Source organism: Melanostigma gelatinosum (assembly GCF_949748355.1).
Source record: "Melanostigma gelatinosum genome assembly, chromosome: 5".
NCBI classification, from domain to species: domain Eukaryota; kingdom Metazoa; phylum Chordata; class Actinopteri; order Perciformes; family Zoarcidae; genus Melanostigma; species Melanostigma gelatinosum.
Genome location: NC_136638.1, coordinates 26,778,753 through 26,805,093, shown reverse-complemented (window position 1 = coordinate 26,805,093; position 26,341 = coordinate 26,778,753). Strand labels below are relative to the sequence as shown.

Here is a 26,341-nt window from a genome sequence, read left to right as displayed (position 1 = left end):
AATCAACCATACACTGCCGCAATTCTGCAATTACTCGCACACAAACCACGTCTGGAAAAGATCTCTGCCGATCTGAAAGTAGAGTGCAGGGAGTTGAGAAAAGGGATGCTGGGTATTTGTTAGAATTAAGAGGAAGCACCATTTTTTTTTTATCCCACAGACTTTCTGCTGACATGCAGAACACAAATGTCTAAATGTTTGCAAACGTGTCGCTGACTTTTCCGCCGCTCCGATGTTGTTTTCATTCCATCGTGGTTTCCCTCGCGTTGTCCGGACATGAACTCCAGACCTCCGGACAGAACCGAGTAGCCTCACGACACCATCTGACCGAGGCGCCGGCTGTCCTGGAGGTGTACAGTGCGTGAGAGATTATAAGTAATGCAGTAGTACAGCCGACTCAAAGACGCCGTCTCCTCTGATCGTTGTGGACGGCAGCGCCATTTTCAGAGCTATAAGTGTGAACGTAGTCATAGCTCTTTAAATGGTACTGCTGTGTGCACTCTGCTGACCAGCTACCACTGTGGAGGAAGTCTTCTGGTAGGATTCTACTCGTCTCTTCCTTTCTGAAGATGGACAACTTCAACTTTGATCAGCAGGGTCAGGAGGTGACCAGATGTGATCAAACCAGAGAGTAAATAATCAAAGCACAATATACAGTCGTCTGCAAATAGGCCTTCTGATCCGTATGCGTGAAGGCAACAACTCACATTCTGTTAGTATCTGCAGCAGCAGAAGAGAAGCTGCGGACGACATACTTGACTCGGTCCGCAGACCCCTGAAGCCCCGCCCCCACTGCTGCTGTCGTTTGTTTATTCAAAGTGTATTGACATTGAACGTGTCGTGTGTCCAAATTGCACCAAATTTGACAGTGCACGTCGTTGGGTCCTCAGCAATACAACCGCCGAGTGTGAAGTAGATCGGAAAGACCGTTCTCGAGATATGCGAAGGACACACAGAAGATCAGACAGAGATCATTGGTTCATCGTTTGATAAGACAACTTTTGTTGTGGATAAATACATCATCATACAGTATGTTTGAAGGAAATACAAAACATGAATTGAGATTTTGGACGGTTTAGTGCTCAGCCTGAGCCGTGGAGATCCTGCGTGTGCAGTCGGTTTATGAATGAGGGTGTGTGGGAGAGATATCGACACGCTCTGGTGCTCTCAAACTGACAGACAGTGGCTCATGTGTCAGTCAGGAGTTTCTGGGCTTCCTTTTCTTTTCATGTTGGCAGAAAAGTGCGGAGCGCTTCACATATCTTTGAGCCAGAAATTGGAAATATTATCAGAAGAAACTGACTGGGCCGTCCTCATACTGTCATCGGACCTGTCACTGCGGCGGTCACACTCCGTGCAGTCGGCTCTCTATGCCGAGGCCGGGATAACGCCAACAAGATGAGGTCATCAACTGTAAAGTCAAAGACCAAAACTACACTCAGATTATGTTCTGTGAGCTTAAAAGGTGAAAGGTTTTAGTTCAAATATACAAGAGGTTTTCCTACCAAAATGTATGAACACTTGCAGTGAAAATATGTGTTTAATGTAAAAATGACAGTAATTTACTGGCTGCACTTTCATCAGCAAGCCACTCTACAATTAACAGTAATTAGTGTTTCATTAGTTGTAAATCACTGTGAAAGGAAACTAATGTGATTGTTCATTATACAGCAATATACAGTAAAATGATACAGTAGGTCACTGTTATAATTTCACTGTAAATTTACATGAAAGTGTGTTTTTGTGTCTGAGGGTTCAGCTGTGCAGTGAACCCTGAGGAGCTGTTAAAGACTTTCTTCTGTTCTTCATGTTCACTGGCCTCGCATGCTGACGTTTATTGCTGTGGGACTGTAATGTGTGCCGATGGCTGTGCTAAAGAATCCGTGTGGAGAATCCATTATTGCAGCCATTTCACTGGGGATTCAGCTCCTTTAGTGACACGCTGAGGGGGACAACCTCAGTACAAGGGAAGGCAAGAGACAAAATGTCTTAATAATACCAGACATGTCCACATGCAACGACTCCTTATATGGCAGCTTGTATGATATCTTATGAAATGTTACTCCTCCTTTTTTGTGCATTTTCCCACAAAAGCCAGCCCCACGTATCATATCTACGCTCCATACATACATCTTTTCAAAATAAACTGTCTTTCCAGGAAGCTCATTTAGGTTCAGGCAACAAAACTACTCGCTCAGGTTTCTAGGTGCCGTTGCTGAAGTACGCAAGATGCCGGCGACTTGGCTGACCCCCGTTAACTGGACGTGACACTGTGTAACAGCCAAGTTGATTAATGAGACATTTTCCTTTATGGCAGAGTTCAACTGCTTCATTGGCCTTTAGTGTCCACGTTGCTCCTTCTCCAGGAAAACTGATTTGTAGTCAGCGGGCAGAGAGCTGCTCTCCATCAGTGGCCACGTTAAACTGGTCAGGAAGGATTGTCACTTCCTAATTGAATTGGTGTGGGTTGCTGCCTTGCTAACTTCACCGTCTCTCTCCTTCTCTGTCCTCTCTCAAAGACACACACACACACACACACACACATCTGTCAACTCTGGCAAGATGAAAGACAACAATAAACAATATGAATAGAATGTCATGTTTTTTACAGGATCTAAGTCAACAGATTTTAAATGAGGCATGTGGAATACAATGTTGTTGATGAAATGTCACAATTTTAAGCTTCACTTCGGTTGTTTTTTTGTCAGAAATGATACATTCAAGGACCGTTGGAAAGATGAAAATCTGACGTTAATGACGTTTTTTTACAGTTTCTGTGATAAACGGTGCAGTTTTGTCGATTGTTTGAAAGAAAACATCCGTTTCCATCCCGCCGGCAGTTTTAAGGTGTTAACTAAAAATAATCTAAACTTTTTATCGAGCAGTCTTTGTGCTGGAATTGAGCGGTGCATGTTGCCATGGCTACCGGGTGGCACCACTCTGACATTTGGTGGAATTGGGCACCAAGATGTAAGTTCCCTGAATGCGTCTGAGCTGCACGATGTGAGAAGTCTGTTTGTCTTCGGTCTGAGCATCATATGAAGATCTTTCCCCTTCGTCTCTCGGGATAAAGGTGGACGGCTGCAATGCTTTGTGTTTTGGTGTCTCCTGGATATCTTTTAGATTTTCTTTGCACGTATTCTTCGATTGCTTCTTGATTGATTGAACTATAATATGCATCGTGGGTACAAAAGGAGAAATATACTCAAAACACAAAGTCATAAGCACCTCAGAGACATTGTCTGACGCTATGGTCTCAGCTCAGGGGGACGCTGGCTTCCATAGGGTCCTCCTCAGCAGACTGTTCAGTTGTCAAGGAGACGCACTTGTTTCTGTTCATTTGGTGATCATCTCCATGACAACCGAGCGAATTCCTTCTGCTGATTATGACTCAACCCAAAAACCCGGAGAGTGCTCGTATGCAGGATAAATGTTTATCAGAAAGGTAATCTACACATGATGAACACCTATAACGGGGAAAAAGCACAATATATGCAGATATAATGGAGATAAATGAAACTTGTTTTTTGTTGTTGTGTTATCCAAATCACATTAAAGGTCATCAGCCAAGTCGGCAGAAAAATCAATACCTTATATGTGATGACAGAGTAGAAGAAGCTCCAATGACGTGAGCAAGCGACATGGATGTGAACGGCAACTTGACGAGTCGTCCGTCATTCTAGTTTCTAACCTCAAGAAAGTCGTTTTGTTGCCTGAACCTAATTAATCGCTTCACCGCGTTAACAATGCGTCAAACGAGGCTGATATGAGACGTATTTATGAAACATATTTTTGTTATTTTTGAAAAATCTTACAAATATTAAAAGATTAGATACGATGAGAGAAGAGAAGATAAAATCGAGCTTTATTAATCCCGAAGGAAATTCTTGTGCCAGAGTTTTATTAAAGATTCCAACAGAAGAACAGCAAAAAACAATGTAAACATATATAAATAATAGAATAACAATTATCATTTGTAAAATAAATAATACTGACACTATTGCAGTACAGTACTGTACAAAGATGAAAAACAGGAGTAATAAAAACAGTGTTTCAGAAGTGACACTGACACCAGAGGCTAATGTGAAGTAATATTGAGCATGACTTTGAGAGAAATATTGTCAATGATATTGAAAAGTAGTAGAACATTATATTGCACAGAGATTAATAAAAATAACATTGCACGTGAAATTGAAATGTAATAATGCACGATGTTGAAAGAAGTGACATTGTACATGACGTGGTTGTCAGTGTTCGGTGAGTGTCAATCATCCTGTCGGCCTCGTTAATATAAATCCTAAGTTGTCCGATGGCAGTGTGGCTCGTAGCCGTGAGCTGCAGCTGTAAACGGACGGACGGACATCGCTGTCCTCAAGCCTCGCCTCCTACAGCTCAGGGATCAGATCAAACGCTGGCAGTCAGCTGCAGGTATCGCTCACACAGCAGGGACAGCAGTGTGTGATGCAGAGTGACAGCGTGTGTCCAGGTAGAGACAGACGTCACCATGAAGGTTCATTCTATGAATAACGCCACGCACAAACTTTAGCTCAGCTCTCATCTTCCAACAGAGAACTCTCCTCAGCATTTATTTGATGATTACAGCTCGGCACCGTTTATCAATCTATTCATATCGGGTGTGATTTTACACAGTTGACCCTTTGCTCTGAGATCTGACAATGATTATCATTTATGATTTACAAAGGATTAAGCTTTTTTCAGGATTAAGCTTCAACTAAACTGTTCTCAGAAGATATTTCTCTTTATGTAAATGGAGTAAAGTCATATCTTATTCATTTAGAGGTTGAATTGGGCTGTTATAGGACTTTATTTAGGGTAAATGTGCAGGCTGTATTTTGTTTGATTTTGGTTTGTTACATGCGTGTGTGTGTGTGTGTGTGTGTCTGCCTTTGGTTGATTTTTGGTGAGCGTATTTTACACGTGGAACAGACTATGAATGTGTCTTTGAGGTAATTTCGTGTGCCTGTCCACTCATTGGGGCTTCTCTCCCGGCAAGCAAGTCACCAGAGCAGAGCACTGCCGGCGGGCATCTGTGAGTGATTGAAACAGTCTCTTCTTGTGTCTGAGGTTTGACAGAAGAACTGACGGCTGATTTTAGTCCCCGGTCACTCAGAAAAGAACAGCAAACATCAGTTTAAAGCCCAGAGGACCACGGCAAACATGAGATATTCCTCAAAACAAGTGTTTACAGTCACACTACATATCTGGCTGTATGGTGGAGTTTGTTTGCACTCATTCAGGGAAAAAATGAAAAAATAGGTTTTAAAGTCCATCACAGGCGCATTTCACAGCAAACCTGTCACAACATAGCCGGACCATTTCTATGAGCGTTGATGAAACATCTCTTCTTTGATATATTAATCGTGATATTAATCGTGGCTTGTCTCTGCAGTGGCTGTCAGATTCTACAGTGAACGTTTTTATTCATTTCATCCTCCCAACACAACATTAATGTCACATTTAGTTGTACAATCAACACTTGAAATGATGAGGTCGTACAAAATGTAAACTGTACTTTGGTGTTTCTTGACTTAAGATTTCATTAAACTTGTTATTTTTTCATTTTACAAAATGTACCAAAACACTGGCAATGAGGAAGCTCTCTGGTCGATAATATTCAGAATGAATGTGAAAACATTGATAAGGGAAGTTTATTTTGAAGAAGACGTTATGCATGTAACGTTACGCGAGCATTGCTACGTCGTCACTGACGCGTTACTGAGGCTAGAGGGGTACGTAGAGCTTCACTGCTTCTCCTTGCTTCGTTTACATAGCCGGGCCGGCTGGGCGTGTTTTTAGTGCATGTCAGTGCACGTGAGCGTGCCCCTCTGGTGAGCGCATGGCTGCAGCTCTGCACTGTTCTCAGCTGGTTTGAGCCGGTTCGTTCTTCATGCCGGTGGCAGTCTGTGCAGTCGTCTGTGCGTTGTAGCTGTCTGAGTCAATGTCAATGTTCTCTCCCGCCGGAAAATGGAAGAAATATTATTATTATGTGTTAGAAGCGTACTGTTTGGGAAACACACTGGAGTTGTCCTCCGAGTCATAACGTTTGTATTTTGCTAATAATATTCACAGCCATGAGCTATGACCATTATATTTTATATTCGATGGAACCACATTGAGCTGTACAGGAGTCAAATTAATTCTAGTATTCGGTTTAAAAAAATATTTTGTTTCAACGTACATTTCAGTTCAGTCTTAGTTCATTTCGAGTGTGAGTTTGGACATTTGAGATTGTCATTTATTTCGTTTTAGTTCCACTTTTATGATTGTGGTCACAGTTTCTTCATCGTTTCAGGGTAAAAACTTACAGAAATGATTTTGTAAACACGCGGAACGACGTGTTGTTGAACACATAACCGTCACAAAGCACCGGCTCATTCTTTACTGAAGGCCACGCTACTGCAGACATACAATTGTGTTGCAAAACCAATAAATTGGTTTTGTTTTCTTGTTTTATGGATTTAAATATGGTCTCTGTGAAAATCTGTGGATTTATCTGAGAAGCGTAATGGACTCTCTACCTTCATAGTATCACGCAGCCGCAATTCTTGCACACAAACGTAGTCGAGTTCTTAAAATACACACGATGTGCACTTGCAGTCACACACGCACACAGACACACACACACACGCACGCACACACGCACGCACACACACACACACACACACAGTAGTGATATCTCATTATTCCAGTCATGTAAGCAATTTGTCGAGGAATGGTGTGTTGCAGGCGTCAGTCATCCAGAAATAATCAAACCTCTGATCCATTAAGAGCCAGCAGCACAGGGATCTCTTACTCAACACACACACACACACACACACACACACACACACACACACACACACACACACACACACGAACCCTGGCCCTATTTACCTGGAGGCTCAGGCTACTCTACTCATATTGTTTCTTGAGATAGAATCCTGCTCCTTTCAGCTCCGATACGCATGTTCTTTTGTGTGTGCCCACATGCACACACACACACACACACACACACACCATGTGTGTTTTTGTTGACTTCCCCTCCAGGCCCGCCTGCCTGCGTACTTCACCCTCATGCCTCAGTGCTTGTGTCCCGGCTGAAGCCTGTTTTAATGCTCTGAGACGGCCGGAGCAGGAGGTTCAGTGCTTTTATCCTCAGTGCGCCTCCAGCCGACGGAGAGGACACTCTCAACAACAACAGCAGAAAAACGCTCTTCAGGCTACCTGGCCCGCTGCACAGAGGCACATACAACATATCTCATTGCAGCAGAGAATATCTGCCATTATGCAAGCGCAATGTATTGTAATTATGCAACACGGGGTCATTTGACAAAACTAAATCAAACTAAAACTGCATTCCTGTAGCGTATTCTTTGACTTTGCATCAGAAGGAATGTAAACACCAGCAATCCTCTGGGTGATTAACATAAAACATTCAACCACAGGGAAACATTGTCCATCACTTTAGACTATGATAGAGCACCGAGCGTCATCGAGTCCACCTCCTTATCACACCACCTGAGCATGATCCACAGTGATGGAGGCACAAAGAAGGCTGGAGCATTAGCGACGTAGAAGGAGAACCTGTTGGTGTCGACACAGTTAAACAAAGTGTTTCAAGGAGTATTTGAGTGCTGAACATCTTTCTTTCTAAATATGTGAAATGGATTGAACAGCATGACACAGAAGCTGTGTATGCAGCTCAGTATTTATACAAAAGATGTTTGTGAATAATTCTCATTTTGTATGATTTGATCTGGCTCTGGATGAATAGATATCAGACCTCAGACAACTCAAGCTTATTATTGGTTGGTCTCTTTCTTATAAACCTGTCAAACATCTTTAGCGTGTCATTTTGTATTTGCTGAAGCAGAACTTTGTTCAGAGAAGCGGTTGAAATGAAGAACGTGGAGTGCAGAGCATTTAGAAGATGAGTCAGAGTCACAATATCGCTGTAATATTTGTGACACGCCGAATGTACCAATCAACATTGTTTTGCTGTGATTCCGGGTGGTCTTTCTTTTATTGTTACCTTCTGTGAATCCAAGCGGAGCCGCTGCCCACAACACAGGAGCACAGAACACACTTTTCATCCTACATTTGATACTCAGAATAAAGATGGCCGGTGTTCTTTTAGAGACCACTGGTGTAGAGAAAACACAGAGGAGCAGCTGAAGAGACATGTTTATGTGTACGACAGAATAGAGTCCTCATACATTGGACGTTGGTGTCTTTATGTGCCGGTGAGCTGAAGTATTCGGGCTCAGAGGAGTTGTCCTCTCAGCAGTGTGTTGACTCTGAGCTGCTCCAAATAATCACCTTGCTTTGTTTTATGTTTTTAATAACATGCAAGAGGAAACATTCCTGATGAGGTTATTTTAAAATACAATCCAGGGAGAGTTGGCGAAACTCAAAAATGTGTTTTAAAGCTGCAACGAGGAACCTTCATTGTGCCTTGTTTTAGCGCGCCCTGTGAAGTAGAGCAGGAGTGTCTCTGAGCACCAGACTCCAGGTCTGTCCACGGTGGACCGGTCTCTGCTGGAGGATCTGGGTCTGTCCACGGTGGACCGGTCTCTGCTGGAGGATCTGGGTCTGTCCACGGTGGACCGGTCTCTGCTGGAGGATCTGGGTCTGTCCTTGTGGACCGGTCTCTGCTGGAGTCTGAGCTGAAGGGGTTTCTGGTGACCCTGCTTGCCGTAGTTTTGTCTGATGTTGTGGGGAAACGGACCCAATGACAGGCAGTAAGAATCACTGAAAAACAGCCAATATTCTTGCTGATGGTGGCGTTTACTTTTAAAGGTCATATAGAGGCATCGATATTAAGTTGAGATTGTTTCATAACCAGTTAAATATTCCTTACAGTAACTTGAATCGCTCCTCTTTTCATCTTTGTGATATGACTTTGTCTGCAAACAAAAGTTACATTTTGAACAATGAAGTATGTTCACGAAGGGCACGGCCTTCGACGTCAGCAGAAGATGATCCTTGAACTGTTCTCGTCAGTTGTGCTGTCGGCTACACATGTCAGCTTTAAATGAGGTGGAAATGGTCTCATATTCTGCCTTGTTTCAGCTGCTGTGGGGTTTTGGGTCACAATCCTGCTTCAATAACCTTTGTGCAAAGTTTTATAAAACTTGTCATTGTCCGCTTCACACTCCACAGCAGTTTCTCACGAACTGACCTCCCACCCCGGTTCCTCTGACCAAACATGAACGTGAAATCTCCCTGAACTGCTTTTTGTGTGAAATGGTTTCTCCTCTTCCTGCCCTCTCTCCTTCCCTCATCCCAACCGACCCCGCAACAGGAAACCTTCCTCTCTCGCTCTCTCTGTAATTGAGGTGATGACACTTACCTCCAGTCATTTGTTTTGCAGCGGAGACTCGGGATGCTTTTGCTTACCTGTGCACATTTTGGTTGGTTCTTCGGGTTGCAAACAAACTGCTCCTTCGAGGTCAGAGGAGTTTGTCTGAGAGTCTTATAAAGTCATGCTGCTCTGCCAACATTCATGTTGTTTCTTTTTTTTGTTGCTAAGCTACAAGCAAGCTTTCCTCGGGGGAGTAAACTTTGAAGAATTTTTACATAGAATGTTGTTGTTGTTGGCTCAGTGCTGTGTAATCTCTCTTCTATTCAAATTCTGGTCTATTGTGTTCATCCTTCTTCTTCCTCCCCTTCCTGTCCCGACCTCTTCTCTCCTCATCAGCATCACAGCGGGGAGTGAGCTCTCGCTTCAGGTGTTTTTTGTTTGTTTTTTGCCTCGAGTGGCTTGAGGCAGATTGGTGACCTGGACAGAAATAGAGGCCGGACACAGAGCTCAAGAAAAGACAGAAAGACAGACAGAAAGAGGGAAATGGCTTCCTGATTGTGATGATCAATTATTGCACTTCAGACAGAAAGACTGAGTGGGATCATCAGACGAAGTGGAGAGGGAGGGGGAGAGAGAGGCCGAGTGTGTAATGAGAGGCAGTGAAGAGAGGGTGAGTGACCGAGAGTGGGCATAAAGAGAGAGAGAGTGTGTGGGGGGGGGGGGGGGGTCAAAAGAAGCGGTCGCATGTCTTCATGTCATTCATGCACATTCTGTAATTTGCTCTGTGACAAAGGTTGTTCTGTTGTTTGCAGGCCGGTGTTAAAGTTTGTTACCAAACACATTTTCTATCACAAAATATTGATATTGCATAAATTCCATAAATTGAATGGTGTCATAAACCCCAAGTGCCCCGGCTTTCAGGATCATGTGAGGCAGAGAAAAGTATTTAAGATATCAATACGCCTGCCCAATACCTTTATATTTATATATTTCTGAATTTGAGCTGAATGTTTGTTGCAAACAAAAATGGCGGCTCCTGAAGAGGTTAGCGTAGCTGCTGCGATAGCATCCGTTATATCACAACTGGAGAGTGTTTCCTCATTGAAAGAAGAGCGAAGAACGACACTGAAGGCTTCTTCTCGATGGAAAAGACGTTTTTCGCTCTTCTCCCGACTGGTTTCGGAAATAGTTTGATTGACAGATTGTTTATCCATTCATTTTTTTAAAGTTCCTGCCATTTTCCAAAATGTTTCAGCGGTTTCTCAGATCGTTCTGTGTGACAAACCATCTGGTTACAGGGAAAATGGTCCAAACCAGAAAAAACTAACTGGATGAGGAGTACACATGTAAAGTCTATCGCTACTTAAAATGTCTGGTGCCGTTCACGTGTGATGTCCTGTACGATATGTTAGTACTGAATGTTATTTGGACCGGTTGATCTTCATTGAGAGATCTTCTCCTCTCTTTCCCGCTCTTCCTCCAGACGTCAGGGTCTGACATGCAGCATTCAAAGTCTGGCTGAAGGGCACTTTGGAAGGATGAATGTTTGCCATACTGCTGCCCAGAATATGCAGAAATGTTTAGTCTGCTGGTGATCCGGGCCGTCTGTCCCTCTCTCTCCTCTGGCCTCATTAAACAGATCTCCATCCTGTCTCCGGCTCTGCCAGTTGGCCTGTTGGCTCAGCTGTGTACAAACAAAACCACCAGTGAACACGGAGTGCATGCGGCCACATGTCCCGCTGCAAACATTTTCATTTGATCCAAGTATGAAGATGACCCCAAAAATGCTCCAAACGAGCTCGCACTAACAGTTTCCTGTACGCTATTATAAAGGTTTCTGTATATTACATCAGCTTTCACTGCGTTCGTTACTTGCTTTCATGTTAAGAGTTTGTGCTTCTTTAATTAATGAGGCTTTAGATGAAAGTTTTCTGTCACATGTTGGGCTTTCTGCCTCTCTCTTCTCATTCAGCTTTTATTCTGGAGGAGAAATAGAGAAATAGAGCTTGAAACTGGTTCACTTTATTTCACTCTTAGGGTCTTAGAATTTGGCATCCTCTGCCTGGAGCAAGAAAGTGATTCGATTTTGGTGATCAAAGGTCAAAATCACGTTTTTGGTCATAACTCTGAAATCATAATCAAAGACGACGCGCTAACAGTGACATTTTCTCAAACAGAGCAGAATTGTCCGAACCCACAATGAACATTTAAACCTTCAGTTCTTTGGAAAAATCACAGCAATGTGCTGATGCTGATGGCAGCATGAAAGTTGATGCTTTTTGTTGATATTTTTTACATATCCACGTTCCTAGAAACACCATTTGCTGTGTTGTCAAATCACTTGACAGATGGCAGCATGGTACAGCATCATGTCAGTGCTGTAGCAGACCACCGGCAGCTCATAAGTGAGCTTCAGAGAGCATGAATCAGCGCAGACACGTTCGATGAGCTTGTACTCCACTGAGACTTGACTGAAGACATATGTAGCACTGGGCTTCACTCCGTGAAAGATCAATGAAGAAGTCATCAATAACTTCCCCCCGCTCTCCAACATCTTTGTTTCCATCCGAGAGCATAAGCATCGACGTCACACTCGCAGGACCGCAGAGAGACCAGCTGAGGGTTTAACGCCGCAATGTGGCAGCAATTTTGTGTTTCCGCTCCGGCGAGGATCTGCAGCCCGTTTCCTTCTGAAAAGCCCTAAATGTTCGAGGCTGCCTGGAAGGTGAATTTCACGGCCAGTTTGGCAGCAGGAAGTGTCTCCGGTCAGGGTGTTTGTGTAAACAGCTCGTAATGGTTTTAGCCCGCGGTGAGGCACACACACACACACACACACACACATCCAGACGTGGATACTTGCATGTGTACCGCAGACATCCATTCTGCTCATTCAATGCGGCAGAAATCTCTGTTACTGTTCACAGATGAGACCCGGCTGCCGAATGACTTTCTGTTGACTTTGACAAACGTGCTGTCAGCCTCGTTGGCTGTTGTTGTGCACTAATGTCCAATTTAAATTGGTTTGTGCGAGACTGTTTGCCTGAACCAATAACATGTTGGATATCTCTGTGTCATATGCGTCTTTTGTCATATTCGACCTGCTTGCATGAACAAAGTAATATGAATCATAAAGTGGCACAGTGGAGCAGCCTATAAATCCTCTTTTAGTACATTCAGAAATATTCAGACCCCCGTTTTCACATTTTATGTTGCAGTCTTAGGCTGAAATTGTTCACCTTTTTCCTCTCATCAATCTACACTCAGCACCTCATGATGATGAAACAGGATTCCTGAATTGATTTCAAATGTATTAAAAAGAAAACTGAAAATCTCTTGAAGGACCAGTGTGTAGTATTTCGTGGCATCGAGCTCATCCCTTCCCTTCCAAGCTGTCGAGAACGTACTTCAGGGAACGTAACAACGTGTTCTCTCGTGTTCTCTCGTGTTCTCTCGTGTTCTCTCGTGTTTGGACGATCATTTCTTAACAGCTGTTGGACTGCTGAGCTGCTGGTGCACCTTATCTGCATCCGCCACTTCCCGCCTCTTCATTATTTATTAGTCGTGCAGTGACCGTTCTGCGTGTGGCCGTTCGGAAGCTCATTGACTCCAGGGAAGTGAAGACAAGTTCGGTTGGAACGTTAGTATGTCCGGCATGCAGTCAGTGAGCCGAGGCGTCCACGGAGCCCTGAAACTCCGCCCCCATTCCTGCAAAGAACGCTGTTCACTTGTTTAGTCAACGTTTATTAATATTGAACGCATGTGAAAATTGCACCAAAGTCCACACTGCACGTCCTTTGGTCCTCAGCAATACACCAAGTGTGAAGAGGATCGGATGAGCAGTTCTTGAGACATGCGAAGGACACACAGACACACAGATGGACAGATGGACGGACACACAGATGGACAGACAGATGGACACACAGACGGACAGACACACAGACGGACAGACACACAGACGGACAGACACACAGACGGACAGACGGACAGACGGACAGACACACAGACGGACAGACGGACAGACACACAGACGGACAGACGGACAGACGGACAGACACGCAGACGGACAGACACACAGACGGACAGACACACAGACGGACAGACACACAGACACACAGACGGACACACAGACGGACGGACACACAGACGGACGGACACACAGACGGACGGACACACAGACGGACGGACACACAGACGGACGGACACACAGACGGACAGACACACAGACGGACAGACACACAGACGGACAGACACACAGACGGACAGACACACAGACGGACAGACGGACACACAGACACACAGACGGACGGACACACAGACGGACAGACACACATACGGACAGACGGACAGACAGACAGACAGACGGACAGACACACAGACGGACGGACACACAGACGGACGGACACACAGACGGACGGACACACAGACGGACGGACACACAGACGGACGGACACACAGACGGACAGACACACAGACGGACAGACGGACAGACACACAGACGGACAGACGGACACACAGACACACAGACACACAGACACACAGACAGACGGACAGACACACAGACGGACAGACACACAGACACACAGACGGACAGAGACACAGACGGACAGACACACAGACGGACGTACAGACACACAGACGGACAGACGGACAGACACACACAGACAGACGGACAGACACACACACAGACGGACGGACACACAGACGGACAGACACACAGACGGACAGAGATTACTGGCTTCATAGTTAGATATGAGAGCCTGGTGGCGGCTATTTTCAATTTTCTTCCACTGCAGTTTGACTTTGTGGTGTGAAACTTTTGGTGTTTTTTCCGTGTTTCTGTGATATTACTTTGATTTCTAAAGACCAGAAAACCATTTGTTTGAAACATGAGATCTCTCTGTTTAATACAGGAGCATAAAACAAGGCACGATTGTCTGCAGTGTTGATGAGACAGCTGCAACCGCAGCATTTTGAGAAAGCAGTCTGTCAGTATTCATATGAATTGTCTTTTTTGAATGTGTCCTTATGGCTGCAACTTGTCCTCTGTCTTCTCTCAGGTATTCTGTCCTTCAGAACGGGAACCACACGGAGCAGAAGAAGAAGTCTCTGCACACCGTCAAAGAGTCCCACGAGTCCTGCTTGTGACCAACGACGACTCCTCAGTCACATCTCCGATGTCCTCGGCCCTCACACCGCAGAGACGACGGGAAACACACCGCGGCTCAAATCAGATGCTACAAATGCAGCAGACCTGCTCAATAAACAGAGTCCCGATGGGACTTCAGGGATCCAGGCGAGGAATGTGACTTTTACAAAGTGTGCGTCTGGTTTTACAGTTCAGTCGAAACTCATCCTGTGGTCTTTAAAGGTGGGAGGGGGGACCTAGTGGACTGGAACTAAACCAGTTCTCTGTCTGTCTGATGCGGTTTCTGTCATGCTGGTCCTCCCGTCTGCAGGCTCACGGAGACTGAGCTGTCCCAGTCCAACTGAATCAGATCCAGAATGCGACTGCGATCCCACCAGCAGGCCCGCTGGTAGCGGTCTGTGAAGCTCTGCTTGTCGTGTGGACAACCGGCAGCTTGGCTGGAATGTTGTAGGAGAATTTGACAGCGTGAGACGTGATTAATGACGTGGAGGGGAATCATGTTGCCAAAGCTGTTTGATATTACGCACAGAGGACCTATTTCTGATTATTATACGATGCTCTCTGTTGTTTTCTGGTACAAAGTCAGAAAGATTGACGACAGATTTGAGAAGGTTGTTCCTCGTAGAACGAGCTTAATACGTTGGCAAAAATGAGCTTTTCAAACAAGTGATATTCATGAAAAGAGGCGGAGTTTAGAAGAATATTCATTTTGCTGAACATCACGTATTTTTTGGTCTCGACACAGAGCTGGAGAAACCTGTACGTCTCCCAGGTTAAAGTTTTTCCAGCTTTAATAAATCTTCGCTAAGCTGAAAAAGAAAATGTGTTTGCGAGGCTGCGTTAGATCCCCGACCTAAACGGTGAAAGTGATTATTACAGAGGCTGCTAGCTCACACGCCGTGCCCCTCACCCCACGAGGCGCCGTCGGGAGGAAGAGGGTCACAACTCGTACAAGCTGCTCATGAATGATTCAACGCAGTGATGATGTTGGAGCGTGTCATTACATTTGCAGGTATTTTGTGTGCATTTCCAGGGCGATGCATGTATTCGTACAAGTGTAACTGTGTGTGTGTGTGTGTGTGTGTGAGTGAATATCCTCCCATCTCACGCACGCTGTGAGGCCCCCGCTTCCCTCTGGACACGCCCCTTGTGGCCCCCGAGGCCACTTCAAAGAATGTACCGGAAATGTTTCCTTTCGTCCATATTCATGGAAATAGAGAACACTAAAGCAAACTCTTTATCTTTACCCATAATGCATCCATGTCCTTTTTTTTTTATCTGAGTTGCATTCGTCAGTATTTTAGTGATCAACCTCTAATAATCCCACATTGAGCTTCCTGCCTGGCACCAAGCAGCAGTAAGACACAGCATCTAGAGCTCAGGAGGTGGTGGAGACCAAAGCAGATCTCAAAGGAGCTGAATATTGGACTTAGCATTGGAAAATCATCAGAGAGACAAACGCGAGTTAAGATTCATGACAGCGTTGATTTGTGTCTGCTGGATGTGCAAATACACTTCTATCACATGAGAAATACCAAACGGTGTGAAGTCACGACATATGTCAGGGCTGTGTGTGTTCCTCTCATCAAAAGAGCGGAAAAGATCAGCTTATCAAGCATTTCTCCAAGTTTGAACTAATGTGGTTGTTTAAAACCCAACTTTCTACGTTTGCTGTTCAAACTGTGACCTCGTCCATATTTGAAGCACAAGCACTTTTTTTGAGATTTGAGGAAGAATCAAGTTATTAGTGAGTCTGATATATTTTATGAAGTTATGAGATTAAACAGAGTAAAAGTTCATAATCCCTCCCAGAAACAATCGATGGATGCGTTGAACATTATTTATTTTCCGATATGCGTTCAATGTTGTTTAGGTGATTAAGATCTAGATGTTTTTATATTTGTCAATGTTCCTTTGGAAACGTCTCCCACTACGGAGAGAAGGTTTTACAGGATGTGATGAAAAGTGTAGATTGTAAATCTTTAAGATCGTTTATTTTTTGTTGTAAAATAAAACATTTTCCGATTAAATTACAGAGAAGAGTGTATATCTCCATCATGAATTATTAATGATTGAAAACGTTTCTACACATTTGATTTTTCCCTCCGCAACAATTGACCATTTCAAAGCTTAGAACAGCGCCACTGGGACGAGTAGCACAGACTGCACACGCTGATGGCGTGCTTCCTTGTGTCCTTCACTCTGTCCTTCATTAGCATGAGCTCCCTCTGCAGAGTGAAGCCACAAACGTCCGTAAACAAAGACTGCGGAATATAAACTAAATCAAACTCATTCCCGCAGACATTTTCAGTCCAAAGACATTGCCGATTCAGCCTTTTCTAACGAGCAATCATTCATGTTTTCAGCATCTTTAAACCCACAATTTTCTTTTCAAACAAACATTTGTTTGTTGTTTTTCCATAAGTATAAAAGGAGACAGACTTTGCGGATTGACTGTCGTGCTTTTTCTTTTCCTATTTTCTGCCCATTTTCTCTTCTTGACTCTGCTGTTCAATAGTCGCCCACTTCCACGGCTGCAGTTTCCATGACATCTGTGTCGAATGTCAGGCACTTTTAATTTATTCATTTGTGTTTTTGAAGCTTACCGCATGAATGTGTATATAAAGAAAAAAGAAAATCCTCCCACAAACTGCCCAAAGGAGACACACAAAAAAAACCTTTTATAAAACTCTTCAGTATTTATTTAACAGAACAAAATGAGTATTTTCATGTGTGAAAAGAACAAGCTTCTCTTTCAGGGAGCTGACATGTGTTTGACTGTTTTCTGTTGCTATGTGACAGTTCTGATGAAGGCTAATTGAAGATTAAAGAGATGTTGATAATCCTGGTGTTGACTTTCTTTGTGTCTCCGGCTGATGAAAGGGTCATTAAGGCGCTCGCTTCACTCAAAGGCTTCTCGTTTCCTCGCCGAGCGAACCCGCTCGCTCGCTTTCTCTCTGCTTCCTGTTTCGTAATTGAAACCCTGATGACTTGGAGGCACTCAGGAAGCTTTAACTCTGAAAGATAAAGCACATAAAGGGCTTCTTCTTACACACCATCTCAGCTTTGTCTCGCTCTTTGTATTAATCACTTACATTTCAAATGATCATTGTTATTATTTCATTTTTTGATATCTGTGGACTTAAAGAGAAGAAACATGTCACGCTCAGGGCTTTTGTTTTCAATTGTATTGATTCCTATTGCTAGCCTTGATATGGATTTTTCAATCAATCTCCGTAAATTGTGTTAAATATACTCAATTTACAATTTTATGAAATGAAATATGGAAAAGCAGCAACATCTGTGAAGGAAGGATGAAATGTTTAGCATTTGGGATTTGATTAATCATCAGTATTAACAGTTTTTTGATACATTTTCTGACACGTATCATGTTTTAGAGGTTCAGGTTCAGTCAGATCTCTGCAAACAAATGTCAGTTCATGATTTCAAAAGTACGGACGCTCTGGGAGGAAAGCGAGAAATGTTTTTGGACGGATGAAAAAGGGTTTTTGCCACGATAACGTTTATGAATCTGTGAAACAGGTCGGTGGAAAAATGTTTTTGTCTCGATGATTTTTCACGGTGTTTGTTGTTGTAATTCTCATTTCGATCACAAGAGGCTGAAGTGCCTCTCTGCCCCATGTTCTAAATAGAACTAAAAGCATTCATGTGTTTAATCTCCATAACTTGCTGGCACACAATATATCATGCACCTTGTGTTTAGAGTGCATCGAGACATTTAGAACTTTGAGTAATGCATGCACTTCAGCTTCTTGTGGCCAAAATGAATATGACACTGAACAAAAACAAAAATCAGCTGCTACGAACTTGTATCCGAGTAACTTACATTGTACGATGTACATGGTCAGCGTCTTAACAACCTCGGGCCGCCTGGAGTCCACGCAGCCTCCATCAGAAAGTGCTGAGGCGTGCAGTGGTGTGAAGGAGAAACGTTTCTGCATCCCTCGAGCCATTGGGTAACAATCACAGTGGAATATGGGGTGAATTATTGGCTTTTGCTGTCCTGCAGTTTTATATGGAAGACGGTGGGAAGAAAATAGACTCAGTGCGTGCACAAAAATAGGCTTCCGATCCATAAATGAGAGCTGATGACTGTTGGATGGCTGGTGTAGACAGCTGCTGTACAGAAGCAGATCTCTTCCTTAGATGGATAGCTGCAAATATATAGCTGAATGCATCCACCACAAACAGCTTGTCAAACTCTAAAACCTGCTAGTGACACATATCGGCCGGCTGAAATGTTCCGTTCACATATAGACACAACACACAACATGGTGATATCTTCATTCCTGGAAGCTTTAGCAGCAAGAACTGTGTTGTTGAGGAGTTATAGTGACAGACAGGAGGTCATTCAAACTAAAAGGCTTCTTTTTTTAGGGAGCGTCTTTGTCACGGGCAGAAGATACAGAAATAGGTGACCCCATGCTGAAAGAAAATACAGCTAGTGCCCTCTTGGATGCCCTGTGTAGATGAAACATGATCAAGTGTACTCTGCTGTGGGCCGATGTGAAAGACAAAGAGATGAAGCACCCTTCCAGTGGAGAAAACATGATGAAGTTCCCTCTACATTGCCCCTTGAGTAGAGAAAATGAAAAGAAATATCCTTCCAGAGGAGGAAATGTGATGAAATGTCCTCTAGTGTCTTTATCGATGTCTTCATCGACATTATTATCTTTTTTCTTAACATCTTACGCTCCTCCAAAGACCACTTCTCCATGTTTGACTTTAAACTGAGTGCTCACGGTGCCAAAAAGCTCCTCTTCTGGTGTTTATGGTGTTTAATTTGTCCACATTTGGATAATGTTTCCTGTTCTCTGCATGCTTTTGAATTTTAAATGACACATGAAAGTGTAATGTGACCAAAGAGCCAACCGGATACCTGACGGACAAAGATCTGAATATCCTTTCAGACACGGTTTCATCCCTCTTAATAAAACCTCTCATGGAAACGGCCCCGCAGCTTCACATGGGAGCTGAAAACAGGCAATCTACATTCTCTGCTTCACATGCTCTGCTCATCCCTCAGACAGACTGTCAGTGGGCCATTATTCCTTCATCCACACAAAGTCTTTTCACGTCGAGCCCAAAGTGTCTAATGGATTTTCACTCACAATGTCCATTTGCGGCCTCCTCTGTGTAATTGTTCTCGTTTAAGGAGGCGGGTAAAAATGAATATACGAGATATTATTGAGGAGAAAAAAAAAACCATATATATATATATATATATATGTGTGTATATATTTACCTCTACAGCCCACTGGCTCATTATCTGGTTCCCTGTTGCTGCCTCCCTCCACATATCGTTATGTTTTCTGTATGTGTGTATACGTATGTATACGTGTAGCCTCTTGTCCAGTGTGGGCTACAGGATACACAGTATAGAGCCCCTGGAGTCCTTATATTGTTGACACGCGATATTATTCTTTGTGCAGAAATATCTTGTTTGCACAGCATAAACAAATAGATCATAATCTATTGGCTCCAAAGGGATGCGACTTGTAGTAATGCTTTTAAAATCACAGTGATGGAAGGATGCAATATAATTGCTTATTATTTCCAGTCAATGTTGAGCATGACTAACCCTGCCTCCCAGCAGGATAAAAAACAAAAAAAACAATAAACAAAAACAAGTTACCACGTCACCCAATTAACTTGTTCATTCCCATCAAAGTATGACGGATGTTTTTATCTTTATTTCTTATTATTTTTCTGCTGCTGTTATCTTTTGTTAAATGACAGACGAAACATTGGATTGTGTTAATTTCTTGACCTGTGTTTCTGTGTGTGTGTGTGTGTGTGTGTGTGTGTGTGTGTGTGTGTGTGTGTGTGTGTGTGTGTGTGTGTGTGCGTGTGTGGTGTGGGTGTGTTTTGACAAATAAAATAAAGAAATTACCTTTCTGTGAAATATATTTTACATAAATCTCCACCTCAATTTATTTTCATTTATTTCGATAATGTTTATATTGTATGATATTATGCAGTAAATATGCAGTATATGCACCATACATACTGCAGGATCTTTGTTCATAAACATGTGTTCAATAAACAAAACAAAAAGGGTGTGGCCTAAACGAGGAGTCTGATTGGACGAGCCCTGACCAATCAATTCAAATCAGTTTCAGTTGCGCAACGGGACGTCAGCCTGGCAAAGCACGGAGGAGGAAGTTCCGGTAAGAAAGCTTGACTTGTAAATTAAATGAGCGTTCTTCTAGATATCCACAGGTATACAAGTTGAATCGTGAGGAAAGAGAGAGCCGAGCTGTCGAACATTCCTCTTAAAATATAACCTGGAGAAGTTTCCCTTTCACCATTCTTCCAGAGTCGGCTTGTTAAGTTTCATGTTATTGATGAAAGATGTCTCTGGCAGTCATTGATTCAGGATGCAGGTTGGGAGTAAAAACAGACACTTAATTCTCCCTCCAGGTCTTCTCCATCAGTGGCTGAACTTTCCAAACTTTTACCAGAAAGAAATGCGATGTCCTCAGAAGTTTGGAAGAGTGCCGCTCCCCTCGTAAAACAGATCTTTTTTTTGATATGACTGGTGAATGTGAGTCCCTACCGAGCTGAAAACAGTGATGAGTCACTTCACTCAGCTTCTGGTGAAATATGGAGGAACTCATTCCTCTCTGTAACTTTTAACCATTTTAAATCCAAAATATTCAAGCATTTAGAAATCAGTCCATAGGTGTAATTACTGCTATTACGTTTAATAAGTGAGGTTTGTAGCTGCCGACCATTGATCTCTGTTGCTGCTGTGTAGTGTTTTTTTATTTTTATTGTTTAGTCCGTTTGTACGACACTTGGTTCAAGCATAGGCCGTGGTAGAGACCTGTCAATCAGCGTGTAGCCCCGCCCTAAAGCATCCCCTGCTTTATGGTCTGACTCTAAATGGAGCATAATGTACTAAATGAACATCATGCTGTATTGAAGAAGACTTGAAACTAGAGACTGAGACATAAACTCATGTTTACAATGTTTGCATATGTCAGAATCCAGTTGAATATCAGCTGAAATCAATATAAAGTGCACGGTTTGGTGCATAAAATGTTATGAAACCATGTTGTGGTACATCGTGGTTAACAGTTAATTATATCTTAACATGGTGGTTTGGGATGAGCTGCCGCTTCCCTTTGGTTCTGGTTATTGATAATAGAAATGGTTTATTGCTGCCACCTCAGTGTGGTTTGGTGTTCAACATGCAGCACTTTAGGAAGTGTCTGCCTGAGATGTCAGTGCATGTCATGTGTTTTTTTCTTGTAATTTTGTCAGTTATGTTGGCAGCTAATGTGCTGAGAGGGGAAGAGTTTTGACACCTCTTCTTCATTGTAGTCTTACGTGCCTGTAGAGACAGATTCATTCATGCTGCTTCGTCAGCTCTCGGAGCAGATGAGCAACTTCGTCTTTCTCTCTCTTTCCTGTTGTCTGTGAGTCTTTCTCTCTGTCTTTACGGGAGGCAGTTGACTCCGAGCAGCTTCAGAGAGAAGGTGTACTATTTTGATTTCCCCGGCTTTTAGCTCGTCTCTCACAAACAAGACTAAAATAGCAATTGACGTAATCTATCCCAGTAGGCAGGCAGATGGCAAGAACCCAGCGGGGGGGCATCTTCCAAAAGCTGCTGTTGATAACGATGAAGAATCTATCAAACAGCTGGATGTCAGGCAGGAAACGCAATCTAAAAAGGAACTTCTTTGTATCTCACCAGTGCCAAGAAAGTGGAAGGAAGATGAAAGTAAAAAGGAAACGGACGCATTAAGTGGCCGCTGTAATTAAAGTGAATGTTGCGCTGCTGTTCCCATTAGCATCGGTAATCACGTTAAGGATGACTCAGCGAAAACACAGAGGCCATATTGGAATCCTTTATAACAACTCGAACGACATGAAGCTTTTTCTTTTGGAAATGGACATAAGGAGAGCAGGACAGCGCTTCTTTTGTTGGAGCAGAGCCACTGGACATTGAAAGCATCAGTGCTGGATGCCAGTGAGCTTTGTGAGGACGTGACTATAGGTTTGAATGAGACTCCATTCTATTTGCTTGTATATTTAAATGTTCACAGCATGAATCAACGACCACCGGCTCCATGAAGTTGGCTACATGTAGCATTTTAAATGATTTTAAATGACATACTGTATGATACAGTATAAGCTACCTATTTCCATCCTTTTTTTGCCACCTAGGTTTTGATAAAGCTTCTGTTTTCCTCTCATCTGGTTTATTCTGTGAAGCTGATGGTTAACTGATATCCACTGATCCATTCATTTTCACTCAGTGGCTGAAGCACTGTTTGATGTGGGGGGGGCTCAGAGGGGTCGTCATGCATGTGATAGGGGGTGTGTGTGTGTGTGTGTGTGTGTGTGTGTGTGTGTGTGTGTGTGTCGCTGCCCTCGGCCTCCATAACGCCATCTGCCCACTGGAGTACAGAGCGTGGCCTCCAACTCCCTTCAGGCCACTTCAGCGAGTCCAATCGTGGCTCAGAATTAATACTGTGCATAATCTAGACTCTGAACGTTCTGTCTGCACGTTTAGAGATCAGATGGATGTTCAACAACGGGTACAGACAGAACTACTGTTGCGTGGGTGAGGGAAATGAAATGAGTTCAGACCACAGAGTGTAAAGAAGTGGACGCACGTTGGTTTGATGTGTAACGTGAGCGGCTCCTGCCCCGTTTCTAGGCGGGGAAGTAGTTCGCACCTAACACGTGGTTACTCCGTCGGCTGCCCCACCTGCGGGGATATGCGTTCCTCCTTGAGCTCTCAGAACAATACCTTCGGCCTTTTATCTCACCCCGTAGCTAAATCGTTAGGATTTCGGAATTAATTGTCTTCTTGAAAGTCTTTTACGGCTCATGCCCTCGGCGCTCTCACTGGGATGTAAAAGAAAAGGGGTCTTATTGTGGGTAACTAAATGGGTATTATTTTGGCCATCTCTGAGGGGGTAAGAAGTCTTTCCCATTCTCTAGTTGGGGTGGGGAGAAGCCCCAATCTCACTGTTTTCTGCTGCTTTTAATGCTGATCTAAGGCCGGCATCTCCTTCATTTCATGTGTCACTCACACACGAGTCCTCCTCTCTCTAGAGCTGACACAGAATGTAACCGGTGGTAACTGGTTTGATCCTGCTAGAACCAGAAGCACTGTAAGGCTCAAGTGACTATTTTAAACAAAGTGTCTCTAAACAGTTTATATGTTAAATCACAGCTATCATAAAATAAAATAAAAGAATTCACATTATGATGGTTATAAAAAGTGTAAACATGCTATATGTTGTGATGGTTATACTTTGAATACTTTCATACTTTTCTACGATCTTTCTACAGACGGCCATCTTGGTTTTTTTTAGCTTCGTATTGGACGAGAGGGTTGAGCTGGGGAGGAGCGAGGCCCGGCGGCGCAATACGGTTAGCATAACAAATGCTACCAGGTAACACTAGCACGAGCTAGCTCACTTGGTTAGCAAGGTGCTTCCCTAATTCTCGTCAACTGTGATCTTAATTGGGATGATATTTTGGCAAACAAAACCGGAAATAGTGTCTTTTAGTGAAACCGAACGCTGAACAATGCCGTGGTACTCTCGAGGGCGCCATGCACGTCATTTTCTATAACTTTGAGCCTTAATAACTATTTAACGGGGGAAACAGTTGTTTCATGATACAAGCTGTAGAGACCGAAACCGTTTTTTGTACCAGGCTGTAAACATGTTTATTTCTGCTATTTGTGCATTTTAACATAGAGGTCTATGGGAATTGACTCCCTTTTAGAGCCTGCCTCAAGTGGCCATTTGAAGAACTGCGGTTTGTCTGCGTTGGCTTCATTTTTTCCACAGTTTGCCGCTTGGTTCAGACACTGAGTTTTAAGTCTCATCATTTTCAGGAGTCTCATTCTCCCAGTTAACGGTATCGATGTTTTACATATAACTGTTGTGTGAAACTTCTGATTTAATTATTTTTACACCAGAAAACTAGCCGCACAACTAAAACGCCCTCCTTCTATCACACCATTAGTCATGCGAAGTCAATTAAATGAAATATAGCGGTGCAACCGACATTTTCATTGAGGCACAGACAGACATTCCAGATCCGTTGGCTGTATCTGAAGAAAATAGATATGAGGAAGACAGAAAGTGGAGCTGATGGGGGAGTGTTGGTAAAACATTTTTTGACAGCGTAAATGCCTGCTGGCTTCCTCTGTCAAAGAGAGACATCTGGAAATGTCCCTTCACAGAACATTGGGATTTTGACACTTTGAAATAATCCCTCCGATGACAAGTGCTTTATCCGTGAGCTTTTCTTCCCCGAGTCCTCCCTCCCTCCCTCCCTGTCTGTCTCTTTCTCTGTCTGTGGCAAAGCAAACAAAGAAATGGAGGCAGAGTAAAGTCGTGGCATTTATGGGATGAAAGCTTTTGCAGATAGCAACAAGTTTAAAAACGTAGTTAGAAATGCACTGAAGCATCTGGTTGCACAGACCTCTGCCTCCAGTAACTGAAGTGTGTTGTTGGAAACACTTAACCTAACGATGGCCTCATCCCATCACGTTAACCCGCTCGTGACCTCAAGAATAGGACTTGTAGAAACATAGCCCTCATGCATAATGCACTTAAAACACTGTGACAGCATCAGGAAAGATGAACTAGATGCATTTAGTTGCGTGCCAGTCAACACAGGTGCTATTCCTCTGTGGAGTGAAGATTTGGAGAGGCAACAAGCCGTGAAAGAGACTATAATCACCTCTGGTTCCCTCATCCTCTGCAGACAACCGGGTCTCTGCACCCGTCGCTCCTCTTTGACCTGATTAAGCTGGCAGGTTGTATACAGAGCACAGTCACATAGAGTTCAGAGAGACGACTCCACAAGTTCTGCAGTTATTTCATTTTTTAGCTGCATTAATTATTTCATCCCTAGAACTACATGTGTGGCGTGTCTCCTCTTAACCTGCGTCTCTTATTGATCTCCAGACTTGACTTTCTCTGTTTTCAGTGTCAGCCTCTTTAGAAAGACCTCAACTTGAGTTGGACTGAGCTCGGAAACGAAGTGGAACTGACTGATACTCTCTTTCCTCTGCGGTTTTCTGCCACTGCCTTCAGGCAAGGCAAGTTTATTTGTACAGCACATTTCAACAACAAGGTAATTCAAAGTGCTTCACATGAAACCATTAAAAGCATCAAAACATAAGGCAAAAGAAAAGGAGATTTAAAAACAATTAAGAACATTCATTGCATTAACACATTAAAAACAGTGTAAGAAATAAAACACAGCAGTAAAATGCAGGAAATTGATTAATACACACATAGAAATGTTATGCTATAGAAAGCGTTCCCCCAGCTTCCTGGTCAATGCTGCCCCCTGGTGGCAAAGTAGCGTCACTGCTTCTGGTGGTTTACGGTGCAGCAAACACCAACATACACCAGAGAGACTCTACAGCCAACACGTCTAACATTTTATAAAGTACTTATTATAAACTGTTTTGTCTTTTGTGCATCCCTCCTGTCTCTGCTTCCTTCTTGACTTGTTCTGATCTGTACAGTACCAGCTCTTCATGGTGCAATGGAAATGTATTGATGATGTGGATGATTAGAAACACATTTACTCTCTTTGTACACACTAAATAACTTTTGTAGGAACATAATGTTTAGGAGACCAGACTTCATGGTTGATAAAAGTTTAAATCTGACGCCATTGTTCCTTATGTAACTGAGGATGAGGAGAGTGAAAGAGAAAGAAGAAGAGATGCAGGCAGGCCCAGCACTTCTAACCACTGAACTCTGATCTCCTCCAGAAGATTACACACAGACAGACTGCTTATCGACGAAAGCTCCAGAGCACAGATGGGACATCTAGAAGGATTCCTCCTTCAACTTGAGGTGCTCATCAATATTCTG

General features: G+C 43.4%; 1 protein-coding gene across 1 annotated transcript in view; it reads left to right on the top strand.

Annotated features, from left to right (window-relative positions):
• The window catches only part of htr4 (5-hydroxytryptamine receptor 4), a gene marked incomplete at its 5' end in the record, with an annotated part of 74,656 nt that extends 60,055 nt beyond the window's left edge, over nt 1-14,601 (top strand). The window contains one exon of the mRNA XM_079268327.1: nt 14,362-14,601. Within this exon, the coding sequence (XP_079124453.1) occupies nt 14,362-14,449 (88 nt within the window). The 3' untranslated portion in view covers nt 14,450-14,601. The remainder of the gene's footprint in view (nt 1-14,361) is intronic.
• Between the last annotated feature and the right edge of the window lie 11,740 nt (nt 14,602-26,341).